The sequence below is a fragment of the Cryptotermes secundus genome, unplaced genomic scaffold, assembly GCF_002891405.2.
Source record: "Cryptotermes secundus unplaced genomic scaffold, Csec_1.0 scaffold873, whole genome shotgun sequence".
Lineage (NCBI taxonomy): Eukaryota > Metazoa > Arthropoda > Insecta > Blattodea > Kalotermitidae > Cryptotermes > Cryptotermes secundus.
Genome location: NW_019739229.1, coordinates 2,878,690 through 2,906,240, shown reverse-complemented (window position 1 = coordinate 2,906,240; position 27,551 = coordinate 2,878,690). Strand labels below are relative to the sequence as shown.

The 27,551-nt window shown below is 40.9% G+C and overlaps 2 protein-coding genes across 3 annotated transcripts in view; both read left to right on the top strand.

Annotated features, from left to right (window-relative positions):
- The first annotated feature begins 1,905 nt into the window (after window positions 1-1,905).
- LOC111871817 (E3 ubiquitin-protein ligase RNF25) lies at window positions 1,906-11,033 on the top strand. The gene is made up of 6 exons (XM_023865182.2): window positions 1,906-2,064; window positions 2,171-2,239; window positions 6,349-6,589; window positions 7,798-8,022; window positions 9,959-10,183; window positions 10,380-11,033. The coding sequence occupies exons 1-6, from the start codon at window positions 2,042-2,044 to the stop codon at window positions 10,599-10,601; spliced, it is 1,005 nt and encodes a 334-aa protein (XP_023720950.1). The 5' UTR covers window positions 1,906-2,041; the 3' UTR covers window positions 10,602-11,033.
- A 1,623-nt stretch (window positions 11,034-12,656) lies between these two features.
- Window positions 12,657-27,551, top strand: part of LOC111871813 (putative carbonic anhydrase 3) — a 35,836-nt gene continuing 20,941 nt past the window's right edge. The window contains exon 1 of one of the 2 annotated variants that reach the window (XM_023865174.2): window positions 12,657-12,974. In XM_023865174.2, the coding sequence (XP_023720942.1) occupies window positions 12,830-12,974 (145 nt within the window). In that variant the 5' untranslated portion in view covers window positions 12,657-12,829. Of the gene's footprint in view, window positions 12,975-23,436; window positions 23,633-27,551 lie in introns of those variants that run through there. The other variant, XM_023865173.2, reaches the window with a different exon arrangement.

Genomic DNA, 27,551 nt, shown 5'->3' with positions numbered 1-27,551 from the left:
GGTCATTATCAATACATACATACAATACCATTACAACGTCATGAATATAAAATCTTAGCCTTTAACAACTACAGCGACATGCCTGAATTTATTAAAATATGTATTGTTATAATTAGTTTATTTACAAATGTGGTTTAAAAAACCTTGTTAAAATCTAGAACGATTTTGGTTTATGTCCTTTATACTGCCTCATCTTCCTTTAAAGATAAGTTGTTTTATTCTTAACAACATTTCAGCATTTATTGTGGAACAGGCAGTAAAAGACATATCTGTGATCCCTTTCCCCCTGCCTGTTGGTAAGCTAGTTTTTATGAACTGTTTTTCAGGTCCTCTGTAGCTATGTTATAGCTCAGTAATTTTTATTTTCATGGACTGGCAAGGGCAAGGGCACACCAAGGAAACTGGCAACCTTCAATTTACGATAATCGTTATCAGCCTGGGTTGAACACATGTTACTGAATGCAGCAGTGCAAATTGTTGAAACAGCAACGCAACTTGCAGAAACACAGAAGCTCAACTTCCAGGCAATGGAGCATGCCAGTGTTCTCACAATTGTGTTGACACATAGTTTCCTAGTGTCAGTTGTTCTATAACATGCATCAGTGATCCATTTGTTTCTTAAAATGGCACAAAACTTTGATGAAGCTGCTAATTTTGTTTTTGTGTGGAGTTAATTGAGCAAGAGCCTGCCTTATATGACAAATGCCTCCCAGACTAAGCTAGGCAAGACAAAATGGATTTGGCTTGGGAAAGAATTTCTCACGAGATGAAGGAGTCTGGATGCAGGCTAAGTTTTTGTGAAACAATATAAGCACCTCAGTTTAAATTGTCACAGAAGAACGGATGCACCCAATGTTTTCTTTTCCTAATGTTGTATTTAAGCATACATATATTTCCACCATTATATAGTCACCCTTCTTCCACATTACATGGTTTGGCTGTATATGGCCATCATCAGGTGTGTCCTGTCTTGCTAAAATTGTTGCATTGTATGTCAAAATTTTGTATTGCATGTGAACGCGATGATTAAAATAAATTGAACTTAATGTCCCAATATATTATTGTCGTCCACTTTTCTCACGCTGTCTCAACCTATATCAACTACCACCGTATTATGACAGGATCAGTACTATTATCTTCTACTGCAGATGATAGGTGCTTAACATTAAGTGATAAAATCATGCATTACGTCAGACTAGGTGTGAGCAACTAATGAAACAAGTTTTCTCAGTGTGCACCTGCTAATCTGGAAACCAGTTGCCTGCCTGAAATCTGTTACTTTTCCCAGAAATTGTGGTTGCCAGTTTCCTTGGTGTGCCCTCGTCCTACAGGTAAGGTAAAAGTGGGGTTTCTCCGAACCACAGTGGCTTAACTAACACCATGGAGCCGAGCCCTTCTTCTGAAGGCACTTGTCGCTCAACTGTTGAATTTTCCAATATTTTATATAAGCCGAAGGTTCAGTACCACGTGCACAAGAGCCTGTCCCAGGTCTCTGTCCTTAAGCAGATTAAACCATTCCATACTCCCTCGTTCTATCCCTCTAAGACCCATTTTAATATTATCCTGCCGTTTATTGTTAGGTATTCCTCGTAGTTTCTTTCCTTCTGGTTGCCATCACGAAAACCTATGTATTCCGCTTCTCCATGCATGCTACATGCCGTGCTTACCTCCTCTTCCACTTGATTCTCCTAATTATCTTAAGGGAGGAATACAAAGTATGTAGGTCCTCTATATGCAGTTTTGTCCAGCCTCATATTATTTCATCCCGCTGCGGTCAAATAAATACACAACGCTACATCCAAGAAAATCGTTCCCACTATGTAGTATACTCTGCTCCAAGACGGCATAACATGTGGGACATTCTGTGTTAAAAGAGAGAAATTTTGATCTCAAAATTAACATTGCATACAATGAGTGATTTATCGTAGAGAATGGCATGCGCTGAAAGTGTCTTCTGTCTGTCGTATGTAATTGATTATTTAGTCACGAGCCTGTCTTTAATTTTTGTGATAACGATACGAGTTTGATTAAAACGAGGACTATGTCGAACGACGTTGAGGAGAGGTATCACGCTTGTACACTTAAATAATAAGGGAAATACATGAATTGTTTGTGTTCTGCCGACGGTTTCCACAGTTGCATTCTGTCATTTCGTATTTTTATTTGGCAGGGTTGTCGACGAGGTGGAAGCATTGAAGGCTATTCTAATGGACGAGTTAATAGTGCGAACTAATGAAAGGTTAGTTTCATATTTACTTGCAGCAAGAGTTGGATTTTATTTGCAGTCGATAACATCTGCTGTGGAAACGTGAAACATTGACTTGCTCTGATTGGCGTTTCCTATTCAAAGCTGTTTATTAAATAATCATGCAGCCTCCTGGCATATTGTCCTGTTGATGAAAATCTAGTACATAAGAGCACTAGAGGAATAAGTTCCCCCCTCCCTGCAAACATTAAGAGTCCATTTTTAGAACATAACTCTAAACCTGTCTTTTGGTGGATATGATGTAAAAAGAAACTACCCTTTGGAGCCCTCAGTAGAGCTACTCACAAACCATAGGCAGCAGGAGTCAAAATACGTCAAGTGTATAAGACAGTTTACAATGAAGATTATCTATGTGAGGTAACTTGAAGTTACTTCAGTGTAAAGTATTCCACCTGCTTATGAAGAAGATTCTTGATGGAAATTGAATGTCTCTCACCAGCTCTGACAGGTTGGGAAGGCTTAAGTATCTCTACACACACTTTGGATCAGATGTGGGGAAAATTAAGTGGGAAATATCATACACAACAAGTATGAAAATATTCTCTGTTCAGAAACCACAGCAAGTAAAAAAGGAATTCAAAATTGTGACTTATGCCACACAAAAGTCATTATATCTTCATATTATGCATACTTTCCCATCATTCATTGACATTCTTAGTTCTGCTACTTTGCATGTTTCTAGTTATAATAATAATAAATGAGCTGAGCCCTTCTTGAGATGCTGCCAATTGTGCAGCTATTCAAGAATTTTCCAGCAATTTCTGGAACCCAAAAGTTCATTGCTGTGATCACAAGAGCCTGCCACTGGCCCCTATCCTGAACCAGATCAATCCAGTCCATACCACTCAATCCTGTTTCTCTAAGATCCATTTTAATATTGTCCACCGACTTACCTCTTGGTCTTCCTAGTGGTCTCGTTATTTTTTACTTTTCCATCAATATCCTATATGCATTCCTTATCTCCCCCTGCCTGTCTCATCCTCCTTGACTCCATCACTGTAATTATATTTGGGTAAAGAATACAAGTAATGAAGGCAAAATTATATTTTTCTATATTCTAATGTTTATGTTTTTAGACAGCAGACAAGAAGACAAAAGGTTCTTAACTGAATGGTAGCAAGCATTAATTGAATTCAGTTTCCTATTAATTTCCTCCTGAATCAGGTTTTGATTTGTTGCAGTTGTTCCCAAAAATCAGAACTGTGCTCATTTTCAAAACATCTGTTGCCTATGTTTATGTCATAATTTTGCTCTTCATTCTGGTGATGAGACAGTAACATATACTTAGTTTTCACTGTATTTACTTCTAGACCAGCCTCCTTATTAGCATCAGTTAAAGTTTCTGTGTTTTTATTTATGGTATCCTTATTATCACTCTGTAGATTCACATCATCAGCATAGAATAGCAGCTGATATGTCGCATTTAATTTTAGTCTCACCTGGTTTTCCTGGACCTTCCTAATGGCATATTGTAAAGCAAAGTTGAAAAGCAATGGCGATAAAGCGTCTCCTTGTTTTAGCCCACTCTGGATAGAAAAATTATCAGACAAAAGTTTGCCTATACAGACTGTATATTTTGTTTAAAAACATTTTAATCTGCCTAACTAGATTTATGGGTACCCCATATGAGAATATTGTACAATACTTCTTTTTTAACTGAATCATAGGTTTTTGAAGTCTTTGAATAGCTGCTGTACTGTCTCATTGTACTCCCATTTTTTTTTTTTTTCCAGTATCTGATGAATGCAAAAACTCTGATCAGCTGTTGATATGTTATTTCAAAACCCACACTGATGATCCCTAATAACTTCATCCATGTATGGACTTAAGCTATGGACTTAGCCCTCCCTGTGATTTTGCTTTATTTCCCAAATTGAAAATGAAACTGAAGGGATGACATCTTGAAGCAGTATCTGACATCCAAAGGGAATCAGAAGCGGTACTCGACAGTATTAAGGAGAATGACTTCCACGGTGCTTTTGAAGCATGGAAAAAACAATGGGATTGCTGTATACATTTCCAAATAGACTATTTTGAAGGAGATGGCAGCCAAAATTAAACTAAGCCAGCATTTCTTTTTTGACCTAGTCCAGGAACTTTCAGAAAGAACCTTGTAATTAGCTTATGGATCTTAGAGTTTAATATTTCACCTCATGCTTGAGTCAGTTCTGCCAGAATTTGATCAATATCTGTCAATTTATTCCTTTTCAACTTTGTAATAAAATTTCAACTTTAAAAGGACTAGGATCAGGTACTGACAGCTCAGCTATATATATTTCTGTCTGCCTAACATCACTGACCCTATGTACTTTCAATACCTGAGAGAAGTAGTTCTTCCACCTATACAAAATGTTGTGGGTATCTGCAAGAAGATCACCATTCTCATCCTTCACTAAGTTACTTCTAGGCCGCACCATAGATCAGGCAGTTAGTCGCTGGCTTCCCACTTCAGCGGCCCAGGTTTGATCCTGGGTCTGGTCAAGTGGGATTTGTGATGGACAAAGTGGTGCTGGGGCAGGTTTTCTCCTAGTACTTCGGTTTCCCCTGCCAATCTTCATTCCACCAAGTGCTCCACAATCACCCTCACCTATCATCTGGGGCTGGTACAATAGGCCAGAAGTGGCCGCAGTACAAGGGACTTAGTCCCACCCCACTAGCAATAAAAAAAAGGTACTTCTAGGTTGGTAACCCCACTTAATTTGTTTATTCCTCTGCACAGGTCTCTGATGTTCTTGTTCTTACTGTTCATTTTTGATCTTCCTGAAAATATTCAGTCACCCTCACCTATCATCTGAGGCTGGTACAATAGGCCAGAAATGGCCGCAGTATAAGGGACTTAGTCCCACCCCACTAGCAATAAAAAAAGTTACTTCTAGGTTGGTAACCCCATTTAATTTGTTTATTCCTCTGCACAGGTCTCTAATGTTCTTGTTCTTGCTGTTCATTTTTGATCTTCCTGAAAATATTCTGGATTTTATCCTCCCTCATTTCACCCTACTTGAAGCCCTGGATGTTGAATAATTGTAGTATTGTTTAATTGCTGTATATGATAATGTTTCCCTGATGTGTGATGTAAATGCCACATGTTAAAAGGTGAAATTATGTTAGTGGGCTGCTTATATTATGGAAGTATATATAATGCAGATGTACAGACTGTACCATCATTAAAACATGACTCAAACAACAACAATACCTGTATTGTTTCACGACTTTAGGGCATACAGGTGACATCAGGATAGTAAGAGAGATAAGTTATTTGTTGGTTTTTATTTGTTATTGGAAGGAACCTCCATAACAGATTTACAGAAGATGCTGAAACAAGCACCACCTTCTCAAAGACAGGATTCCACAGATTTTAATATATTATATGCATTCTTGTGAAGTGTTTCTGGGGTTGGCAACAGTCTGTTGAATGGTGTGTTTCACTTCCTCCAGGCTGTATTGAATTTTTTAAAGAGACTCTTTGAGAAATTGACACAGAACATAATGTTTGGAGTTCAAGGTGGTAAGAGGCCATGCCCAGCAATGTGGTGACAGAACTCTTGCAGTGAAGCAGTTGTGTTTGAAATGGGGACGGTGGCTCCATCATGCTGAATGCAGCAGTCCCTATCACTTTCTTCAAATAGGGAAATGAATTTGATCGGAAGATTGTGATCTTGTTGCCTAAAGAACAGTGGTGCCACAATATGCATTTGAGAAACTGCAGACAGCACACAAACCATCAATGAATGTAGAGTAGTTTTGATGTGAAGTAATGTTCAAGAATGATCAATGTTCTGCTCATGAATATACATGTTTGTCTGCTACAAAGCTTCAGGGCAACTGGTAACAGCAGCAGCATAGCAGTCCAGGTGATTTTGACTCAAAGTGTCACAAGGAAAGTTAAGAGAGTCCATTGAAGGGGGGAAACAGCTTCACATTTAATTTTTTTTATTATAGTGCGTGATTATTGTTTAGGTTTTTGTTCTAAATGGTACAGCCTGTAGTTCCAGTAGCATTCCTTGTCTAGTTGTGTTGCTGTTTGGCATGATAATTTTGGACTTAAGTCTCCTTTTTTATGATGCATATTCTTAATTTTACAGTGGTTACCCAGTGGCCGTGGAGACAGTTGTGTTCCCTTCTACTGCAGATGATGCATTACAGCAGTATGTCTGCCTCACATTGGTGGTTGAGTTGCCTTCTGGCTATCCAGATGTGGCACCAGTTGTTTCACTGCGTAATCCTCGTGGGCTGGATGATTCAGTGCTTGGCAGGATAGACAGAGAAGCAAAAGAAAAGTGTGAAAGTTATCGTGGGCAGGCTGTCATCTACGAGCTTATTGAGGTATGTCTGTACAAACGTTGATAAGATTTTTAAATGTGGTACGGAAGTTGTTTTGTTTATTTTATGCTTTGTGTATGTTTCACAATTTTGCTGTCTTATGTGCTTTGTACAAACTATATACACATATTTTGATCAAATGTGAATTCAGTAGTACGATTTGAGGTTCTCGCAGTGGTGGTTATGAATAATACTGTCTTCTTGTACATAATGCCATGTAGTCCACTGAAAGTCAACTGACGTTTCAGAGGAACATATCGTCTCCATCTTCATGGTTGAATAAGCCGAGCAAGATGCCAGCATGAAAGCAGGTGGCAAGACACTGCTATGTGAATTTGGTCTGGAGATTTTTACTCATGAATATCTTAGGTTTCTTGAGCTTGAACGAGTTTGGGCTATAACATGTGTCTGCATACCACTTTCATTAATAGCAGAATGACATGATCATGTCATTGTTTATATGCTGGAGGCCCCAGGTTTGATTCTTGGCCCAGAGTTTGGCTTTCATGATTTTCAACACTTTCTCAAGAGAAATGCTGTGATAGTATTGTGAAATAAGCCATAAACACAGTGATATATTGGGTTTTTGGACTTTATCCATCGTCCTGGTTTTTAAGATAACTAATAGAAACACGACATTTCGGAAACTGGATCTGTTTCCGTCCTCAGGTGAAGGAAAAATCACTCAATCACTGGACAATTCCAGTGAATCATCCAGTGATTGAGGCTAGCTCTTTCTAACGGACCCAACAGAATAGGTGTTTTTCTTCACCTGAGGACGGAAACAGATCCAGTATCCGAAATGTCGTGTTTTTATTAGTTATCTTAAAAACCAGGACGATGGATAAAGTCCAAAAACCCAATATATCAGTGTGTTATACACCATCGTCAGAATCCTATAGTAACTACAAGCCATAAACACTTCATTCCCAATACATTGTTCAAAATCACTCCAATTTAACATTTTATAATGGGGCGAAGGAGTAGTGAAATGAACCAAAGTACAAGTAAGCAGACAAATATGTGGCACACAGTGCAGCAGTCAGTAAAATATTCTTTGCAGCCGTAGCAGGACACAAATATCTTAATTTTGTGACACTACTTTATTACTTTTGCTAGTCACGTGTACTTAAACACATTTTGTCTGAATACACTGCACTAGACTGTCTAATGGTAATGTTGTAATGTTGCCCATTCTACATATTTGACAGCTAGTTAAGGAGCACTTGACATCCAGTAACCTGCCATCTTGTCAGTGTGCAATCTGTCTGTATGGATTTCGAGAAGGTGACCATTTTACCAAGACACAATGCTATCACTACTTCCATTCACACTGTCTTGCTTGTCATGTAACGAGCAGTGAAAAGAGTTACCAAGAAGAGCTAGACAAATTACCAGCTTGGCAGCGCAGCCAACACACACTGTCTCCTTGCCAGGTGTGTATTTTAGTTACTACATGATGGCTGAATTGTATTTATTGGCTTTGCTAGAATGTAAATAGGAAATTTAGCTATTGGGACTGAAGTTCTTCAGAGCGATTCAAAAGTCACAGTCTGCAACAAGATGAGTGAATGTGATTGTGTGTGTAGCAGTTGGCACCACTGATCATCTCCTGATTGTGTGCAGTTTCTGACAGTATTTTTTGTCAGCATGATGCCAGTCTTGCCTTGTTCACAGTGAGCACAGAATGTCATTTTGCCAGTCACAATGTGTGTTCATATATTAAACATTACTTCGTTTACAGTCTTCAAGGATGCCTTTAGGAGGTATGTCTCAGTTATCCCGTCCCATATAAGACTACAGCTTTTTTCTAACCTATGTTACATTTAGAAAGTAACAATGAAATGTGGGTTGCATGACTTTTGAGTCACTCTGTACTAACTGTTAAATGTGCACATTTAAAATTAAGGAAAAATCGTTTTACGTTGGGTGATCAGAAAGTGGCATAATGAAGTCTGTATTTCTGAAGTAAATATATTTCAGAATCACATGACAGTACAGTGGAAATACTTGCATTATTTTTCCATATGGTCACCATTCTGAGTCATTATGTAGTAGCAGATTGCAGAAGTTTGTTCATGAAATCCCCTGTTGCAGAGTACTGTGGAGGTGACCTACTCCTAGTTATTATTAATAAGTTCTTCAAGTAGAATTATGTGAAAAAGGTTAACCCTTTGACTGCCAGACCCGGCCATAAAGCTAACTGTTAGAAATGTGAAGGCTGCCTAGTGGTAAAGGCAGTTGAATTGTTGTTTTGAATTGTGTGGAATTATCTTGGGGAGTCTTCCCAAGCACTAAGACCACTGCTGAGTCCATTATATGCCCCCTTTCTTGCAAAGGCCCTTCAAAGAGCCTTGATTGTAATGTTGCAGCCAAAATTATCCTGATTGTTGTGCTGCTGTTCTGTGTTGTCTGTTATAATGAGGAACCAAAGAGCTTTATTCCACATGTAGTCAACGCTGGGCAGTGTAAAGGTGTGTGGGAGGAGGATTCCTCCTGTCCACACTTCCTGCATATGAAACTTGTCAAGAGGCTCGTAACATGTAGGTGCCATCTCAGGGCACAGTGGGCAGTCAGTGGCCCTGTTACCACCCTACAGGATTTTGTGACCAAGGCCATTAGGTCTCTAGGCTGTGTATACAAAGGCCCTTGTAGCAGCAGAGGATCCAGCAGCTGAGCCCTCCAATGCAGAGCCAGAAGATCAAAGAATCTCTTTCAGTCGGTCCCTTGATATATCTCATTAGGTCTCTAGTAGACCCAGATCTTCAGGGACCACTGCAGTAGCCTCTTCCGACAGCTGTTGCTAAGGAGTTCTAATGCCACCTCCCACAGAGCACATTTTGTGGGCAGAGGCTAGATAGTGTATCCCACGGGCACCATTTTTGACACTGGTCCCAAAGTACCTTGCAGGCCTTGACACAGTGGCTCACACCTTTCCTTGGAGCACGGCTGCCCTTAGTCAACCAGGCAGCCTGCTCCTTCCAGGGACTGTCACAAGGAGCTAATTGTCTGACTTTGTCGCCAGTGCAATTGTGTTTTCTTGAAGCGACCTTGAAACAACAGCAGGTATACAGCTTTTGAAAGACTCTACTCTGTCTGGTAACAGAAATGCTGCAGTAATTGATTAAAAGCCAGCTGATCTTTCTGCTGTTGCTCTTATAAGGCAAGTACCATGAGTCAGTCTAATCAGTACATGCAAAGGCTTAGAGATAAACATTTCAAACAGTCTGGGATTTGAATCTGTATGCTTTTCTACAGTGCTTATAATTCGAAGGAAAAAGTGAAAGTTTCGTTTCGTAAATTACACCATATGTACTTGAAATGGCCTGCTTTGAATTGTTGCCTGGTGCTAACTGCAGATTGTTTGTCCAGGTGCTGTGTCCTGTGTGCCGTGAGCCAATACAGTGTGATATGAATTTATTATCAAGTGCAGCTCCTCCCCTTGAAGTAGAGAATGCTCGACAGTTTGAATTAAGTGATGAACTTCGTAGTCTGCAAAGGCAAATGGCAGCCCTGTTCAGCCACCAGAAGCGTCGAGGTGGTATCATTGACCCTGAAGCAGAGGACTCAAAGTTACTCTTAGTGACAGATACTACAGTAAGTGACAGTTCTAGGAGTTCATTTGTCTTTGTATTGCATTGTGAGGAAGTCTGGGTTGCCAGTTCCAAGTCTTGAATTTGTGAACCAGGCATGCTTTTCATGGACGTGTTTCCAGAAGAAATAGTTTTTTAGAAGGTGTCTATACGTGTCTCTGTGTAGCATTTGAAAGAGAAGAATTGAATGTCTTTTACAGGAGCAAGAAGGGGATGATGAGCCCCCAGGGCCTAGTCTGTTGCTACCACCTCAACAAGCTTTTCATCATAATAGTATGACTGTAAGTATGGGGAGTTCAGTACCCAATAGAGGAGACTGGAGAAGAGGAGGGCGTGGAGGCTTCAGGGGTAGAGGCAGCAGTAGCAGCCATCGCAACAGGCACGGACGAAGGCACCATCAGGCTGCTGTGACATTCAGATGACGACGGCTCCAATTAAGACTTGTGTCAAGCCACTGCAGCCGTGTTGCTGTCGTGAAGAAAAGACAACCAGGGGCAGGAACCCTGTAGTTGGGCTTGGAGTGGAATGAGTTACAGGCCAAACTGTTCACTGAAACTTCATTGTATTAAGTTAGTGACATTACAGCTTATGGTCTGTTGAGGTTATTGCTCTGATGTTGAGCCTGTGTCATCAGTCACACCACAGAACTGAAGTGTGTATACTGGTTGGCTGAGAGGCTCACTCAGAGTGATGACCAAGTAATTCTTCAAATCAGTACTTGTGCTTAGATGTGAATTGTTTTACCCATTCTTGTTAATTCTAATGTGATGATATGAAGTAATACTCAGCACACATTCATGGATTATAATGTAATATTTATTGTGCTATTAAAATATTGGGTAAATTTACACACACATTACTGATGTTTGTACAGATGTAATTGTGTGCAAGCAAACATAGTGACCATTCATTACTCATCTTCCTGCATGTTATAGAATGGGAAAGGTGGCTGTGAGAACCACAGTGCATCAATTTTGTGCCTACTTTCCTTAATTAAGTAAAAAATGTAGGCATATGGGATCATCAAGCAGTGTATGTATATCACCTTTTAACATCAGTTGACTGATTTTCATGAATCTGGTATGAATATTGTTTCACTCATGATCTCTCAGTTTCATTCTTCTAATCTCGTGCGCTTAATAATATGTCAGACCCAAGGGCATGTGAAGAGGGTGAGACATTAAAGTGACTTAATTTAGGGTCATGAAGTAATGAATGAAGTACTACTTTATTAAGTCTCTTACACTTTACACTTTGAGGTACCAGAATTTGACTCCCTAATCCTAGGCTGTGGCCTCCTGCTTGAAATACAATTCCTAGAGTGCAGAACTCATCTATTAACGGCCTTGGGTAACTGTTGCGCTGATCACGTGACACCATCTATATGCAAAAGTTGGCGCTACCTTCGCAGACAAGCGGCGGTCGCTCGGTCGGTATAGTTCACTTGCGGACTACAGGCTATGGAGGTATTTTTTTTTGTCAGCAATCTGTAACTGGTATGGAACATGTTCTCTCAAGTCAGGAGCCCCAAAAACTGAATGCTACCTCAGGCAACGAAAATTCGGCCAGCTTGTATGAATTAACCCAGCTCAATTTTCTCAAAACTTCGTTACAACAACTACACGAATTTACCAGACGCTGTGACGAAAACTGCTGTTCATGTCGCAACTCTGACAGCAATTTTATTTACGATATTGCATTCCCATATTACTGATAATTAGGAGTCACGCAGTAATCACCAAGAGGTGAAAAAAGATAAGTCGCTGAAACACCCTGCTACTAAAATCGTGTTGCTGTAGATGACCTTTTAGTAACTACTGCCCTGGCGCTGCGGCCCCTTTCATTAGACAATTTCAAGCACCAAAGAAGTGACTAGAACCATAAATTTACTTCACGGCTGCGCCCTCTGGAACACGCTCTCTACAGTACACAGACCTGTGCACACTGTCACTGAGCGTTACTGAGCCTCTGATGTGACAGCTGTCGCCAGTCATAAGTAAAATCATATACAACTGTACAACGTCGTGGCCAGCGGTCAGAACTGCCAATTATTATGTTTCCGACTCCAAATCATTGCCAGGAATACCGGTTATCATGATTGACCTGTAAGTTTTTGTAAGTTTATTCAATTTGTTCGGACAAATTCGAGGAAAGTGCCTTAAATGAAGCCATGACCGCTTCTTTTCACGCTAATCATCATATCGTTCGATGGAATATAATCTGAAATGTTGGAAGCATCGATTAATAAACCAGGAAAAAGTAAGCATATTCTGCTATTTTCTAAACATAGTGTGATACGTATAGTGTATAGAAATGAGCGATACATAATTTTCCTACGAACCTAACTTCAGTAAACTGAATTATAACTCCACTAGGCATAATACGAATCCTTTGTATATTAATTTGTTCTTGTAATGGTACATCGTGAGTTGTGCAGCCATCTGATGGGCGCACACAAACTAAGTCGAATACGCGACTGGTCAACACAGCGTCGTGATGCAAAAATGAACCTATTGTTGTCTGAGGGATATTGAAATACAGCACAAATACAAATATTTGTCGCTCGTGTATTACGAATCCGCGACAATATACAGATATTATGACGGTGCGCAGATGTTGGTCTGCACTAATCGAGCTAGCTACAGGTTAGATGAATCGGTGTGTGTACCAGAGGGAGCACATCTCGCAGTGGCAGCTAATCGCAGGTTCAGAACGAGGCATCATGTCACCCACGCCGCAGCGTCGCTACGGATCCACTGCCTTTACCGCTCATCTGTTTCTGCTCATCTTCGCAGGTAAATGTCAGCCGTTTGCTGATATGATTAGCTGCTTTCTGCTTCTCGGAGTCCTGGATTTTCTTACATTTGTGTTATGCGGCAAGTCACGTCAATTTGTCTGAGTCTGAGTCTCATTTTACGACCGACGGTCAGTCGGCCAGTCTGTCCTGACAAAAAGCGCCCATTTGGGATTTGCTGCCAGATCTTTATTACTGCTTGACAGTTACGGTCTTGTTTTATGTGGGCGCACTCTCTGACGAGAGGACGTGTCTGTCTTTTCTATATGCTGCTGGTCCTTGCCAGTGCACTATTTTTTGGGTTCGAGTCCCTTAGGACTCGGCGACAATATTTTACTGTCTCAAATTTGAGACTTCCATTTTCGTCGCCTTCTACGATTCTCAGGGTCACGGTGGAGGTATTCGAACCCGCCTCCACACGGGGTCACTTCAATTTGTATTTTGCTGCAGGTGTCATGTCAGTTTCGATTGTTGGTGTATTGTGTGTCCAGGAAGCATAAGAAACGTGTGTCATATGTGGATGAGGAGTCGGGATAGCTCAGTTGGTATAGTGACTGGCTACGGGCTGGACGGCCAAGCGGTCGGAGTTCGAGTCCCGGTAGGGTCAAGAATTTTCTCTTCTTCACGCCGTCCAGATCGATTCTGGGGCCCACCCAGCCTCCTATCCAATGGGTACCGGGTGTAAAGTGGCCGCAGCCTGAATGTGGCCCCTCACTTCCATCTAGTGCCGAGGACACAAATACGTGGATCTATACATCTGCTCCCCCATATCCCTTCGTTGCGCAGTGCCTAATTAGTTAATCACTGGAACAACTTTACCTATATGCAGGTGATAGACGTCGTCTTGTAATGAAATTAATTTTCTCATAGTGAATATTTTTAGCCGATCACAGTGGCCGCGCAATCTAAGGCATGAACTGTCTTCGCTCCCTTGGACGGTGGGGTCGTGGGTTCGAATCCCACTCCAGGCATGGATGTCTGTATGCGTTTATTCTGTGTTTGTGTTGTTCTGTGTGTAAGTAGCGGGCTTCCGACTGGCTGATTCCCCGTCCAGGGAGTCCTACTGACTTAGTATTGTCACGTGTTGGGTATGTCACACGACAAATAACTTCTCGTGGGTCTCGGATTTAGCGACTCTTTATTGGACACTCACACTTACACACCATACAATTGTTATCATTTGTAGTGTCACTTAACTTCTGGCCCAGTACTCCAATGTGACGTCTCAACTATCCTTGGCCATGGTTGGATTTCAACTGTCTCTGGAGGCGGCTATCCCAAGATTGTCTTCCTCTCAATACTCCAGTCTTCAATATTCTAATTCTCTAATATTCTATATTCAATTTCCGCTCGAGGCCAGGCCCTTTATATAAGGCGCACGCGGACTCAGTAGAGGACACCCCTCGCCAAGTTTCGACCTCACGTGTTCGGCAATCCATTGCTTCGGGAAAGTTCCTTATAGATCACACTGGTAACGTGTCTCGTCTCATCCGTTGTTACTCAACGACAACTCGTTGCTACGATTTGTCGCTGCGGGAACTCCACAATTACCACGTATTCGTTGTCGTGGAAGTGTCCGTTCCGATTGTAGCGGTTGTCGCGGTGATGGGCGTGAGGTAACGCGTCACATTATCAAGAAACTGAAAAACTGGCCAAGGTCCAACAGAGGACAATAGAGTCATAGATTAGATAGATAATTTTCAACTCGCATGATATACCCAATATATCTTTCTTAAAAATACGTTTTCTGTTAACACAATACAAATCCTCCAACGCTATAAATATGTCATTCGTGGCATTTCAACAACTGTACTAGAAACGAAGGTAACTTAATTAAAAAGCAGCAAGGAGAAGGTTAATATTTATCTGTAATTGGAATATAAATATATATTGACGTTACGAGCGCCGTCGAGGGCAGTCCGAGTACCGGACAGACTGAAAAATTGGCGCATCACGGTTTTGAAATTAAATGATGAAATCGGGCAGAAAACTTTGCTACGTGATCTGCATTAGTGCCCTTACAGTAGAATTATAGTTAGTGAGTGACTGTGGTCATTTCTACGGCGTCATTATTGAGACGACTGAAGCGATGTTGTCAGCACTCCAACGATGTCTGCTATAGTGTCCGCACTCCAGTTATTACTGCTATTGTGTCAGTACCAAACTGCTTAGTGTTATCATGCCAGTACTCCACATATTACTGTGATGGTGTCAGTACCAAACTGCTTAGTGTTATCATGCCAGTACTCCACATATTACTGTGATGGTGTCAGTACCAAACTGCTTATTGTTATCATGCCAGTACTCCGCATATTACTGTGATGGTGTCAGTACCAAACTGCTTAGTGTTATCATGCCAGTACTCCACATATTACTGTGATGGTGTCAGTACCAAACTGCTTATTGTTATCATGCCAGTACTCCGCATATTACTGTGATGGTGTCAGCACCGAAGCGAGTGTTGTAGATTCTGAGAGTATGGAAATGGGTTTAGATACGGTCATTATTAATTCATCCTCAGGGCCGTAGATTTAATTCCTTGATTTGTCGCTGCCAGAAAACTTCGTAACTTAATAAAGCTGTCCATTTGTTTAGAGGCCTTTTCAAATTTCTTTCTGTTTACACTTTATTTTGCACGTATGTAATCATATCTAACATAAATGAGTACCAGGAATTAATTAAAAATAATTTTCCTGGGAGTAAAGAGCGGCCGGCGCGTAAGGCTGACAACCTTACCGCCATCTCTGAGCCGACTGTCTAGAGAGTGTGGGACCATCAACGTCTGACAACCCTTTGGGTCTTCACGGCCGGTTATAGGGATAGCTTTACTTTACATAACAATCCTCTAATTTTGTAGATGTGACATGATCTCTGCAGTTGACGAAGCGTCGTTAAATTACTTACGAAGAAACCCGGAGTCTCTCTTGTCCGAACTAACTTGGTCACACCTAAATATAAACGAATCACCTTCAGGTTTTAGTCTCAACGTCTCTTCCATATTTTTGTCACCTTTTTGCTACAGCGATAAGGGTTTTGTGGCTTGCACAAGCCACAGCCTTCCAAACTTCATTAAGATCGCATCCTTCCCCCTCCCCCACCCTCCGCTTCTCATCGAGCCACTATCTCAAAAATTGAACAATTCCACGCCGAAATATAGTCCTGTATCTCACTGCAACAAAATCACATATTATTACAAAGTTGCGTGTGTTATGTATATGCTTATTTATGTAAGTATAAATTATGTTATGTCATAATTCTTATATCGTTACGCTTTTAATGTAAGTAATGTTTCAGCAATATGTATTACGGTTCATTGGAGGGTTATGTAGCTTAACAACATTTTATCAAGAAGTGATAAGTGTCATTGGTGAGAACATAAGTAAGACTGAAAATGACTATTCTGATAGAATTAAATGCGTAAATATAAGTAGTATTTAACAATCAATAAAAATTGCTACAAACAAACAATATCACAGGCGAATCAGAAGGAAAACCAGAGCTGAGCAATGCATTACTACAATGTATTATATTTTGTGAAATTGTATTAAGTGTATAGGCAGGTATTTTAATGGAATATGTAAGAGCAAATCGGTCGAGAATACCGCCTATCACTCAGTCTTCGCTACAAAATCTTCATACTTTTGCTCAAATTTCTAAGTTACAGTATCGCAGTCATCCTGATATATAGTAATTCATAATGTTTCCTTCTGACGTCACAAGAATGACGAGAAGGTTGTGACACAAATATTAGACAGGCGATAGAACACCTTCCTAAAATCGCATGTTCTGAATTCGTACAGCAATTTCAACATTTTGCATGCATTGTGGACTGCGCCTTAAGGAAATGGAGTGCAGATAGTAAAACCATTTTTTGGTCGGTATTTTTGTGTAATGACATCTAATTTGAAGTTCCCACAGCGATAATCATTAAGAATTCTATGCTCTTGGATGTAACGCCGTGTAATGTGGTAGAGTAGAGGGGCAGACCCCCTTTATAGGCATACAATCTATCACTTGCGTGCTTTGGCTTATGGTACGGCTCTGAAGACGGAGACAGTACGTTTCTCCGAAACGTCGATAAACATCTATTGGACTATATGGCGTCATATCCTGGAAGATAGCGACCTTTGGAAGAAGTATTTACTAAGAATTCATACACCAAAGCTGAGTGGAATTTAACGAGTTCTTGGATTCTCTCTGCAGAGAAATGACAGAGACAATGCATTTCGGTGCCTTCGGTGTAGGCCTGCAAAATCTTCGGCGATTAGGCTGGATGGGAGAATTGCCTATTCTTATTTTTAATTTGTGCATTGAGTCCCAAGACGGACGCCTGTGTCTAGGGTTGATCTTGGTGTTGCTTCCATGGCCTCCGATATTCCACCAAGGAGCCGGGATAGCGTAGTCGGTATAACGACTCACTACGGGCTTGACGACAAAGGAGTCGGAGTTCGAGTTCCGGTAGGATCAAGAATTTTCACTTCTCCACGTCGTCCAGACCGGGTCTGGGGACCCAACCCCCTATCCAATGGATGCCGGGGGCTCTTTCCCAGGGGGTTATGCGGCAGGGACATGAAGCTGACCACTCACCTCTAGCTAGAGCCGAGGTCAAGAAAATGTGGCTCTATACAGCAACTCACTCATACACCTTCATGGGGTAGTTAAACACAGGGACAACTTTAACTTTACCTTACCGGTACTCCGGTCTAGAAGGACCGAATTTTAATGACAGGAAACTCCAAACTTTCGCAATGACATCGTACATTGAATTGCACTCGTATCCTGCAACACGTAAATTGAAATTCAGAATTTAATAAGACGCCTCTTCATTGATAAGCGACTTAGTGGGCTGCGAGATCATGAACCGTCTTGACCCAGAGAACTTGAAGCTGATAGCAATCGCTTCTGTCCGAGAGTTCGAGAGCTTCAGCATGTTCGCATATGTCTGAGATCTAACGCCGTGTTTATATGCCAGTGAGCAAAAACATCTATTAATGATTAATATTCAATCATGAAAACGGGCCGTAAGTCGAGTTCATTATAATATGGGACGTGCCTGAAGTTCAAGGTTCAGACTAATTTTTCAGTATTTTAAACCATGTTGCGCTACAGATCCATTGCTTTTACTACAGTGCCAGACAGATATTACATAAGTTATCTCTAACGACTGAGGCTATTAAAAATATTACAAGTAAATAAATGAATCAATATTCAGATTAATCGGCAAATGTTAAGATTGGAGGCACCACAGTGTTTACAAGTTGGCAGATTGGTTATTTAACGACGTTGACTGTACCGAGACTATACGTCGTTTGTGATAGGATGATCAATGAATATAGGGAGTCTGTGGTAATATTTTGTGAAGTATTACATTAATATTTTATCAAAATCCCATATCTCGAGCCCCTCGTCCTCTTCAGACAGAAGAGCTCTGGCGCTGGAAGATTTCGAAAAGGATTCGACAACCTCGCAACCCATAAACTGTATAAAATTACAGTAAATCCCAGCTAATGCGGATCGAAATATAAAAATGCTGTTCCCAGGTGAGTACACACTTTAAAAGACACATGGCATTTAGGAAGGCAGATGAATCACTTCTCTGTTCCGAAAAAAATTGACAGTTTCTTCAAACCTGCATTATTTCGTTCAAAAACAAGTACAATAAATCTTCTATCGATGAATAAATGTATTGTACTTTTATATTTTTTAAATAAAGGTTCCACAGTGATATTCTTTATTTATTTTCAACAGCACTACTTACATCATTAAATTTATATTTCTTTGTGTCCTAAGTTTTATTTGCCTTTTAGGGCTACCTTCTGCTTCACTAATCAGGATTATCACTTAATTCGAATGACCTCGCCCTCCAAATAATCCGTATTAGCGAGGGTTTACTATAACTCCTAACAAAATCTATTTCTTCTGTACATGGCATACGTATTTGGCTCAACTGAAATAAATATCTGCACTAAAATACTTCGCAAGAAGCTCATACAGAAATATCCCACTCTTCTCAACAACACTTTTATAAAGATCAAGGGCTTCCGGCAGCAGTCGCGAGGACTATTTCCTGTTCCATTCCGATTTATGTTGCTGCTTGCAGACAGTCATTGTTAGTTTACAGAGTCCTGCGGGAGAAGCAGGAAAACAGTAGCCTTCTAGCCAGGAGAGTGCGGCTGACATAAAAAGCTTTAGCTGCCCTTTATTTCTAAAAGAAAATGACAGACCTGTAGCAAACTGACGGTCAAAACTGGGAAAAATTATTCCTCTACTTTTGTCCCCTTAAATGAACCCGGTATTTCAGAAATTCCAGAAATGGCAAGGTACATAACCCAAGTCCAGCCTTACACCCACATTCCTGGCCCAACCGAGTCCTGCTTTTGGCCTGGAATGTTAAACGCTTGTTTAAGGAATTTATGTTATGTAAACCGTGGCTTAAACCGTAAGAACTCCCGTGCCCTCATTTCTTCACTAATGGATAGACAGTTTACACATCGGTGAATGAACGGAAAACGAAATGTTTATTCTGGGAGGTTTGCGGCTTTGTATTTCTGAAACGGCGATTTGATATGACGCGGAATCCGCGCTGAAGTCTGGAACCTGCAGGCACAAGACCCGTAATCAGAATTCAGAAATTTGACTGGAGAAAATACAGGAATTAACTCATCAGAAGAGCGCAGTTTCATTCTGAGGGGATTACAACACTTCATTTATATTTCTTAATCCGTCATTACAGGCGTACAAGTACATACAAGAAACTCTGATGTCAATTCTTCCAGAATTTCTTTCTTACTATTTATTTTAAATTAGGGGACCTGAAAAACTGGAGTTTGCATAAAGAGATTCTTGTTGAGCGTGTTGGCGCTTGTGAAGATCCGAAGGTCATGAGAAGGAATGGTTTGTGATTTGAACAGCTAAAGATGTGCATATTGAATCTACAGTAGGCCTACGTATAACTCCGAAATACAGATATCAGAAACACTCTTAAGAACACGTTCGGAAAAAAATTATTTAAGTAATGTTGTCTTATCTCCTTCTCATACTAAAGTAGTAATGCTCTTACTCGTGCTGCATATCGTCGTGAAAGGAGGAATTAATATCACTTCCTGATATTTCGCATCGAACTTGCTGCTTGTCAACAGGAAACAGTGAACGTAGACCAGATCTTCAACCGAGAAAACAACCAGATCTTAAAATATTTTCCAACCGCACGAGAATTTCCAACTATTCCAGAAACGTCGTAATGCATTAAGGTTTTCCGCCGGGTTTGAACCCGCGTGCCTTGAGTCACAAGGTGGGAACGTTACCCCTAGACTACAGAGGCCGCTTGTCCTCATAGTTACAATATATGCAGCATAATTCCTGATATAAGCAATACCTCACGCAACGTATGTAGCTGTGTTCCTAATCAGTACGCCGTACTGGCATTCCTACTTGCAGTTTTGGGTTAGTTATGGCTCTTAATACTAAATTAAAATCTTCGCACGGCCACCATATCACTTTTTTAGATAATATATATAAGGAAGCTTTAACAAACCTGACGTATTGCTCAAAAAGCTGTTATCACAAGGTTGTATGTCCGCCATATTGTTATTAGTGACTGCATAGAAGATCGGGGTATCTGTGTTGGAAGAACCAACGTACTAATTTAGCGATGTATTTAGGTTGATTCAAAACGTTGAAGGGTAGCGTGAAGACACACGGGGACATCTAATAAGCGTACTCTGGCTTCTGTCTTCTTTTCCGCCTCACAAATACAAACCTAACGGCAGGGAGATTTATTTGAGGTTGAATGTCATATATTATATATAGCAGTCGGTATCTGTACGTATGCCGGTCACGGTAGCGGAGCGGGCTAAGGCATGCACTGTCTTCGCTCGCTTGGAAACCGGGATCGTGTGTTCGAATCCCACTCCGGGCATGGATGTTTAGTTTGTGTTTGTGCGTTTTTCTGTGTTTGTGTACAGGTAGAGGCCTTGCGACGAGCTGATCACCCGCCCAAGGAGTCCTACCGAATGTGTAAGATCTAGAAAAACCGAAGTGAACGGAGAAGTTCATGGAGGTAGGCCTAGGCCCACTGGGGCTGTAGTGCCAAGGAAAAAGAAATCTGTATTATTATTATTATCATCATCATCATCATCTCTTGTCACAGGTTTATTTCCTGGGATTCCTTTTCTTGAACCAGTNTGCTGTCAGTCCCGTTCAGCCAACGAGGTCAGCCCTCGGTACCTGATATTTCTCCATCTACCAGAGGCATTGGAAACTACTTGGGCGGGAAATGTGTTACCTAATTTTGCTCAGAGGTCTCCTAGAGACATGAGGATCTTTTACGTGCCGTAAATCTACGACACGGGACCCGCGGCTTAAAGTCCCTCCCGGAGGACTTGTTCCCTGAATTTTTCCGCCCTTAAAAATTCCACGGCCTCCGCCGGGTTTGAACCCGCGAGGTGGGAACGTTACCCCTAGACTATGGAGGCCGCTTAAGAAATCTGTACGTATGGACACTCCTTTATATAAATTACTTACTTACTTACTTCCTTACTTACTCATGGAGCTGAGTCCTTCTTGAGGAGCCGCCAATTCTGCAGCTACTCAAGAATTTCCCAGCATTTTATGGAACCCGAAGGTTCATTACCGTGTTCACAAGAGCCCTCCATATCCTGAGCCCGATCAATCCAATCCATCCCATCCTATCTCTCTATGATCCAGTCTAATATTGTCCACCCACCTATGCCTTTGTCTTCCCAGTCGTCTCTTTTTTCTTCTGCTTCTTTATATAAATGGATCATAAAATTGGTTAATTACTAATTGTTGTTCCATTTAGTTTTTCTCAGAACTTGTCACTCAAACTGTCCGGTAAAGTTTAAGTTATGAGCTGTTGGTCGCCTTTTCTCCACCAGAATTTATTTTAATTCATCAACCCACTCATCTGGCCTGCTGATAAGCGGAACATGAGTTTCCATTACATAACTTGTTTTGATCTTTTGGACAGATTTACTGGCTCTTACAAATGTCTCATAAGACGTGCCACTGCCGACATACGTGTATGTTGTGTGCTTAATTTTAATTGAAGTAGATGACTTAAATGATAATACGACTTTGACTTTCTTTGTTCCTACAATTTACAAGTTTTCTGATAAACTATCATCGCAGTACTATTGCGTGTGTGTGTGTGAGTGTGGAAAAGGGGGGGCGGTTGTTTAGAGGTGCATCGGCATTTACGAGTATTTGCACCAGTCTAACATTCCATTGTGAATCTGTAATCCAACACGTTATTAGCCAACTTTCCTTAATTTGAAAAAATATATAAGGAGGCTTATGAGATCGCTACACAATGTCAGACTGCAACAGACCTAAGAGTGAAGTCGTTTGTAAAAAACTGCTATATTATTCTGTGTCTTGCCGAATGACAAATGTGACAAACAGTTAGTACTCCGTGTAGGAGTCTGCCATGTAAATCCTAAGCCTAGACTTTCTCACGGCAGTCGTTATGAACAGTACTGTCTCCTGGGGACGTGACGTCATGTAGTCTGGCAGAAGTTTACCAATCTTTCGGAGGAACATACTGCCACCATCTTCAGGACCGAGGAATATGCTTAAGCAGCAAGCAAACGGTACTGATTATTCGTTTACTTCATTTTTCTCGACCCTGAAGATGGAAGTAATATGTTTCTCCGAACGTCGAGACTGTTCTATCAAATTATACGGCGCCTGTGGACCTTAGCTAAGTCGAGATAGCAACGGGCTATGGGTTGGAAGTGCAGAATTCGATTCCTGACCGGGGCAAGAGATATTTCCCTTCTCCACTGTGTCCAGACCGGCTCTGGGGCCCAACCTGCCACCTATCCAATGAGAACCATGGCCTCTTTCCCTGGGGTTACTTAATTAATTGAGCACAGACACTACGGTACAAGCCGGAGGGTCGCACGTTCGAATCCCGATGAGGTCGTTCAATTTTTCACTTGACCTAATTCTTTCAGCAGCAGTATGACCCTGGATTCGACTCATCTGCGTAAGACTGACAACCTCACCGCCATCTGTGAGCAGATTCTCTAAAAAAATATTAGAATCTCCCGTCCCATGGCCTGTTACAGGGATAACTTTACCTTTTTGCCTTACCACAGATACGAAGTGTACTTGACCAAACTGATGATGACCGGTTCAGGATAGAAACATATATTCCTGTTGGCATAACACTGTGTCATGAAGATGTATGGTGCTTGTGTAACGGTCATTAAGATTGGCTGCTGACAATAGTGTACGTTGTGAAGCAACCTGGCAGTTGGGAACGTACAACAAAACCGAGTCAGCAGAAATATTTGCGCTTTGAGGAAGTAAAGGCTTGCGAGCCGAGGAAAGAAAATTGCCATCTAGGGCAGCATGATGCAGTCGCTGCTCTTGTGGAGAGGGTCAACAGAATATCCAAGTATGTTAGTTGTCAGCATTAAGACGTGCAGGACACTACTGCAGGGGACGGTGCAGGCCTAAAGCCTGTGTTCGCAGTGTTTTTGCGTGTCGAAAATATCGTCGAATATCCGTCGTCATTAGTGACATATATCATAACATCATCATGATAACAAGCCCTCGCTAATCCAGTTACAGTTAATCAGAATGTCGGATAATAGGGATCGAAACATGAAAAATGTACAATTCTATTCGCAGGTGAGTACATGCTTTAAAAACACATTGGATTTAGGAAAAATAGGGGTTAGAGCAAGAATACTATCAGACTGTGTTGAGGGCAGCTGGAGAAAGACTGAAACCACGCAAGAAAACATCCAAGATTGGCTTGAGCTGGATGAAGGAGACCCTGGATTTCAGCTGCTGACAGAAAGAAATAGCTGCACTGGTTTTTTCTTCATATTCATCGCCACTGCCTATATTATTACAATTACCATTGATTTTTTTTTAAGTTTTTGTTCCTTAGGACTATTTTTTGCTTCATTTATCGGGATTATCACTTAACCCGAACGACTTCTCCCTCGGGTTAATTCGGATTAATGAGCGTTTACTGCATAAATTTCTCCTTTTATATTGACGGATTAGCCTGTCTGGCCTGTTTCCGTTCAGAATTAATTGTGAAATTATGAATCTTATAGAAAGTCGGTAGGAATTTTTTGACGTGTGATCAGCTTGTCTCAAGGTTGCTACAAACTCAGGGCAACATAAACACAGAAGAAACACAGACATCCATAACTCGAGTGGGATTCTTTATGAGTTTTAACACGTGTTTATGTGGATTCTGCATTTGGTGCGATGGTTTCACAAAAGGATCATAAAAGGCATAATAACGCCTTAGTTATATGTATCTACATAGTAAATTTTACTGTTCTGATAATCGATTTAATTTGTTTAAGTAGTAGTTCGTGTGATTTTCTTCATTTATATGCAGTTGCAAGATAAATCCGACTTAAGACATAGATGAAAATTATAATGTCACATATTTTGTGACAAGACACGGGGTTTTAATTGGTAATCGGGTTTATTTGACTCTTGAAATATGTAAGTGTATACAATATTAACAATTCAGGGATCTATACAGTCTGCAATTCATTATGACACAAATTAAGTCTTCTCGGTCTACTGGGTATTCACCAGTAGCTGCTTAGTAACGGCTTCCAAACCTAAAGATTAATCAGTTTCCATGTTCAATGGCTCATGTCCTCGCTGGATGACGACTGTCTCACAGTTCAAGTCAAAGTGAGAGTTATTTTACGACTGGCGGTTTACCGCCGAATCAGTTCGTCTTGGCGCCAATCCCCTTGAGTATCACGACCAGATATTGATTTTTCAACTGAACCTTACGATCATAGTCCGTGTGTAACACCTCACGTAGTAATTGAATAGTGATATGTTACACAGAGTCTCCTGGACTAGCCATTCGGAACGCTGAAATTCTCTCTCTCAACCCCGAGGGCTTTAAATTGATTTTCTGCATATTTTTCTGTCTTCAGGAAAGAAATATAGGCTTATTAGATCGCAACCCTGCCTGCTGATCTAGGACTCTGGAGATGATCAAATAAAATAGGCTGCATGTGATGGAATATTTTAGAAATTAAGCGACCTCCAGAGGCGTAGGTTGTCACATCCGAGATGGCCAAAATCTGAATTTGACATGATCTTCATTATAAGCATTTGTATATTAAACAAGAAAATGTAAGGTATTGCTTAGTTCAAAAACTTAAATTTTACCTTTGGCAGACTGAATTTGAGCCCACCAGACACGACAATAAGTTTCTCATAATAAGTCTTGAATTAAAATTGTACTGTAACCCTTCAAAACGCAAGTAAATACTATCTCAGTTAAACGCTATTTATAAAGAAATCATTTCTTTTCGAAGTCTTCTTCCAACAGTTGGAAGGTCTTTGATTAGCACATGCCTACATCTTTGATGACTCGTTCCAAAGGAGGAAAATATCTGACTGTGAATATTTAAGTTTGTATAATATCTTTGAAAAACACAAAGCATAAATTTATGCTAAGTAAGTTAAAAGGGACAATTATATCTAGGATATTTTTAAATAATAATAATTATTATCGTACTTTCCCTATATTGAAAAATGCTATATTCTGGTATATATCTCTTCATAACCACCTCTGTGAGAACCTCAAATCCTACATTTCCCTATAATGACTCTCTCGTGGGTGCTGTCATTATTCATGCGTCCACTGAACTCACCAGAATAGTTTCCATTTCACTGCAAGCAGTAGTGTGAAGTCCAGTCTTTCAGCCGAGTATACTAGCTCTGTTAATACGACATGTCCATGATTGTATGCTTTCATATGAATGCAGTTTCCTATTTTTTTTAATTACTTGGTGGGGTGGGACTGAGTCCATTTGGTACTGCGACTACTTCTGGTCTATTGTGCCAGCCCCAAATGATAGGTGAGGGTGATTATGGAGCAATTGGTGGAATGAAAATTGGCAAGGGAAACCGAAGTACTAGGAGAAAACCTGCCCCAGCGCCACTTTGTCCACCACAAATCCCACTTGACCAGACCCGGGATCGAACCCGGGCCGCCGCGTTTGGAAGCCAGCGACTAACCGCTTGAGCTCTGGCGCGGCCTTTAATGCAGTTTCCTTGGTTGATACATTTCTTTTGTGTAGTTTTAGTATATTTGTTATTTTTCTTAGTTTATTTCTTTGTAATTTTCTTTGTATTTATTATGTATTTTACTGCTTGTCTGTAATAGGACACCGTTCTTGCCAAGCACCCTAGTGAAACATTATTCTTATGTTTTCGTTGATTTTGTTCGTAAGTTCACATGATTTCGTTGCCCCTTCAGTCCACCCTCAACGTTCAGTTGTTACCATTTCTTTTGGTGTTAGTATTGAATTTTGTTCTGATCCTCACACCCTCCTTCTTCATAAGCTTAGTGCTTTTGGACTTTAGGTACTTATGTAAGTTTGTTTCGCGGTTTCCTAACCAACAGACAATCTCGTATCACAATCAGTTACCATCTTTTGAAGTGCTCTCCCTTATTCCTTAAGCATCTGTTCTGGGGTCACTGCTGTTTGATGTGTTGTTGCATATGAGGAATAATCACGTTATGGATAAATTGCAATCAATGTATTCATTAAAGAAATCCTTTAGTAATATATTTGATATGGACAGGATATTACAAATTGTAACAGGACATAATAGCCGGTGTTGTAACTTGGCTTTCACCGATGTTATTTACACTAACCGTAAATAAGATTGTTTATGAACCACGTAGCAGAGACACAAGTTGTGACTCTTGCTACTTAAAACTGCTACATCCAGACAATTGATAAACATAAGTTAATATCCGCAAATGAGACAAGGTCCAGAAAGACCGATGTGTTGAAAATAATAGGATATTCCAGAAGCTTCTTATCTGCTGTAATAAGTGAAACTAATGAATGTTTCCGGAAAGTTATACCTTCGCTCACCTGTGTATGTAGTACATGGCAGCAAAACATCACAGAAATCTACTTTCTAATCAGAAACACACTTTCACTCCACTATATTAAGAATCGGCCACAGCTAAAGCCTCAGGCAGCAACTGCCATCTCGTGTGTGTAATGGAGCTCATCTTCTCGCAGCTGTCGCTCCACCAGACGACTCCCAACTACCACCGGATCCACCGAACCCGAGTCCCGTTTACAAAACTCTGGTGTCAGATGTGGGATGAACGTCGTTGGAACCCGGTTTTCAGTTCGCACCACTAAAATCGCATTCGTGGAGCGTGCAGTAGGGAGCTGCAAGGGAGAAACAGCGATCCAAGGGACGGCAGGACGGTAGGACAGTCTCCCAGCGAGAGAAGCGGGAAGAAGTTATACAAACCCGGCTATCATCTCCCCAGTGATAGCCTAGGTAATGGAGAAGTTATACCAGCCCGGATATCGTCTCCCCAGTGATAGACTAGGCAATGGAGAAGTTATACCAGCCCGGATATCGCCTCCCCAGTGATAGACTAGGTAATGGAGAAAATATACCAGCCCGGCTATCGTCTCCCCAGTGATAGACTAGGTAATGGAGAAGTTATACCAGCCCGGCTATCGTCTCCCCAGTGATAGACTAGGTAATGGAGAAGTTATACTAGCCCGGATATCGC

What these genes read in the sequence shown, in the direction of transcription:
- LOC111871817 (XM_023865182.2), top strand. Translation starts at nt 2,042, where the DNA reads ATGTCGAACGACGTTGAGGAGAG. An exon ending in ATAGTGCGAACTAATGAAAG is followed by an intron (nt 2,240 to 6,348) that starts GTTAGTTTCATA and finishes TTAATTTTACAG; the next exon opens with TGGTTACCCAGTGGCCGTGG. An exon ending in TCATCTACGAGCTTATTGAG is followed by an intron (nt 6,590 to 7,797) that starts GTATGTCTGTAC and finishes CATATTTGACAG; the next exon opens with CTAGTTAAGGAGCACTTGAC.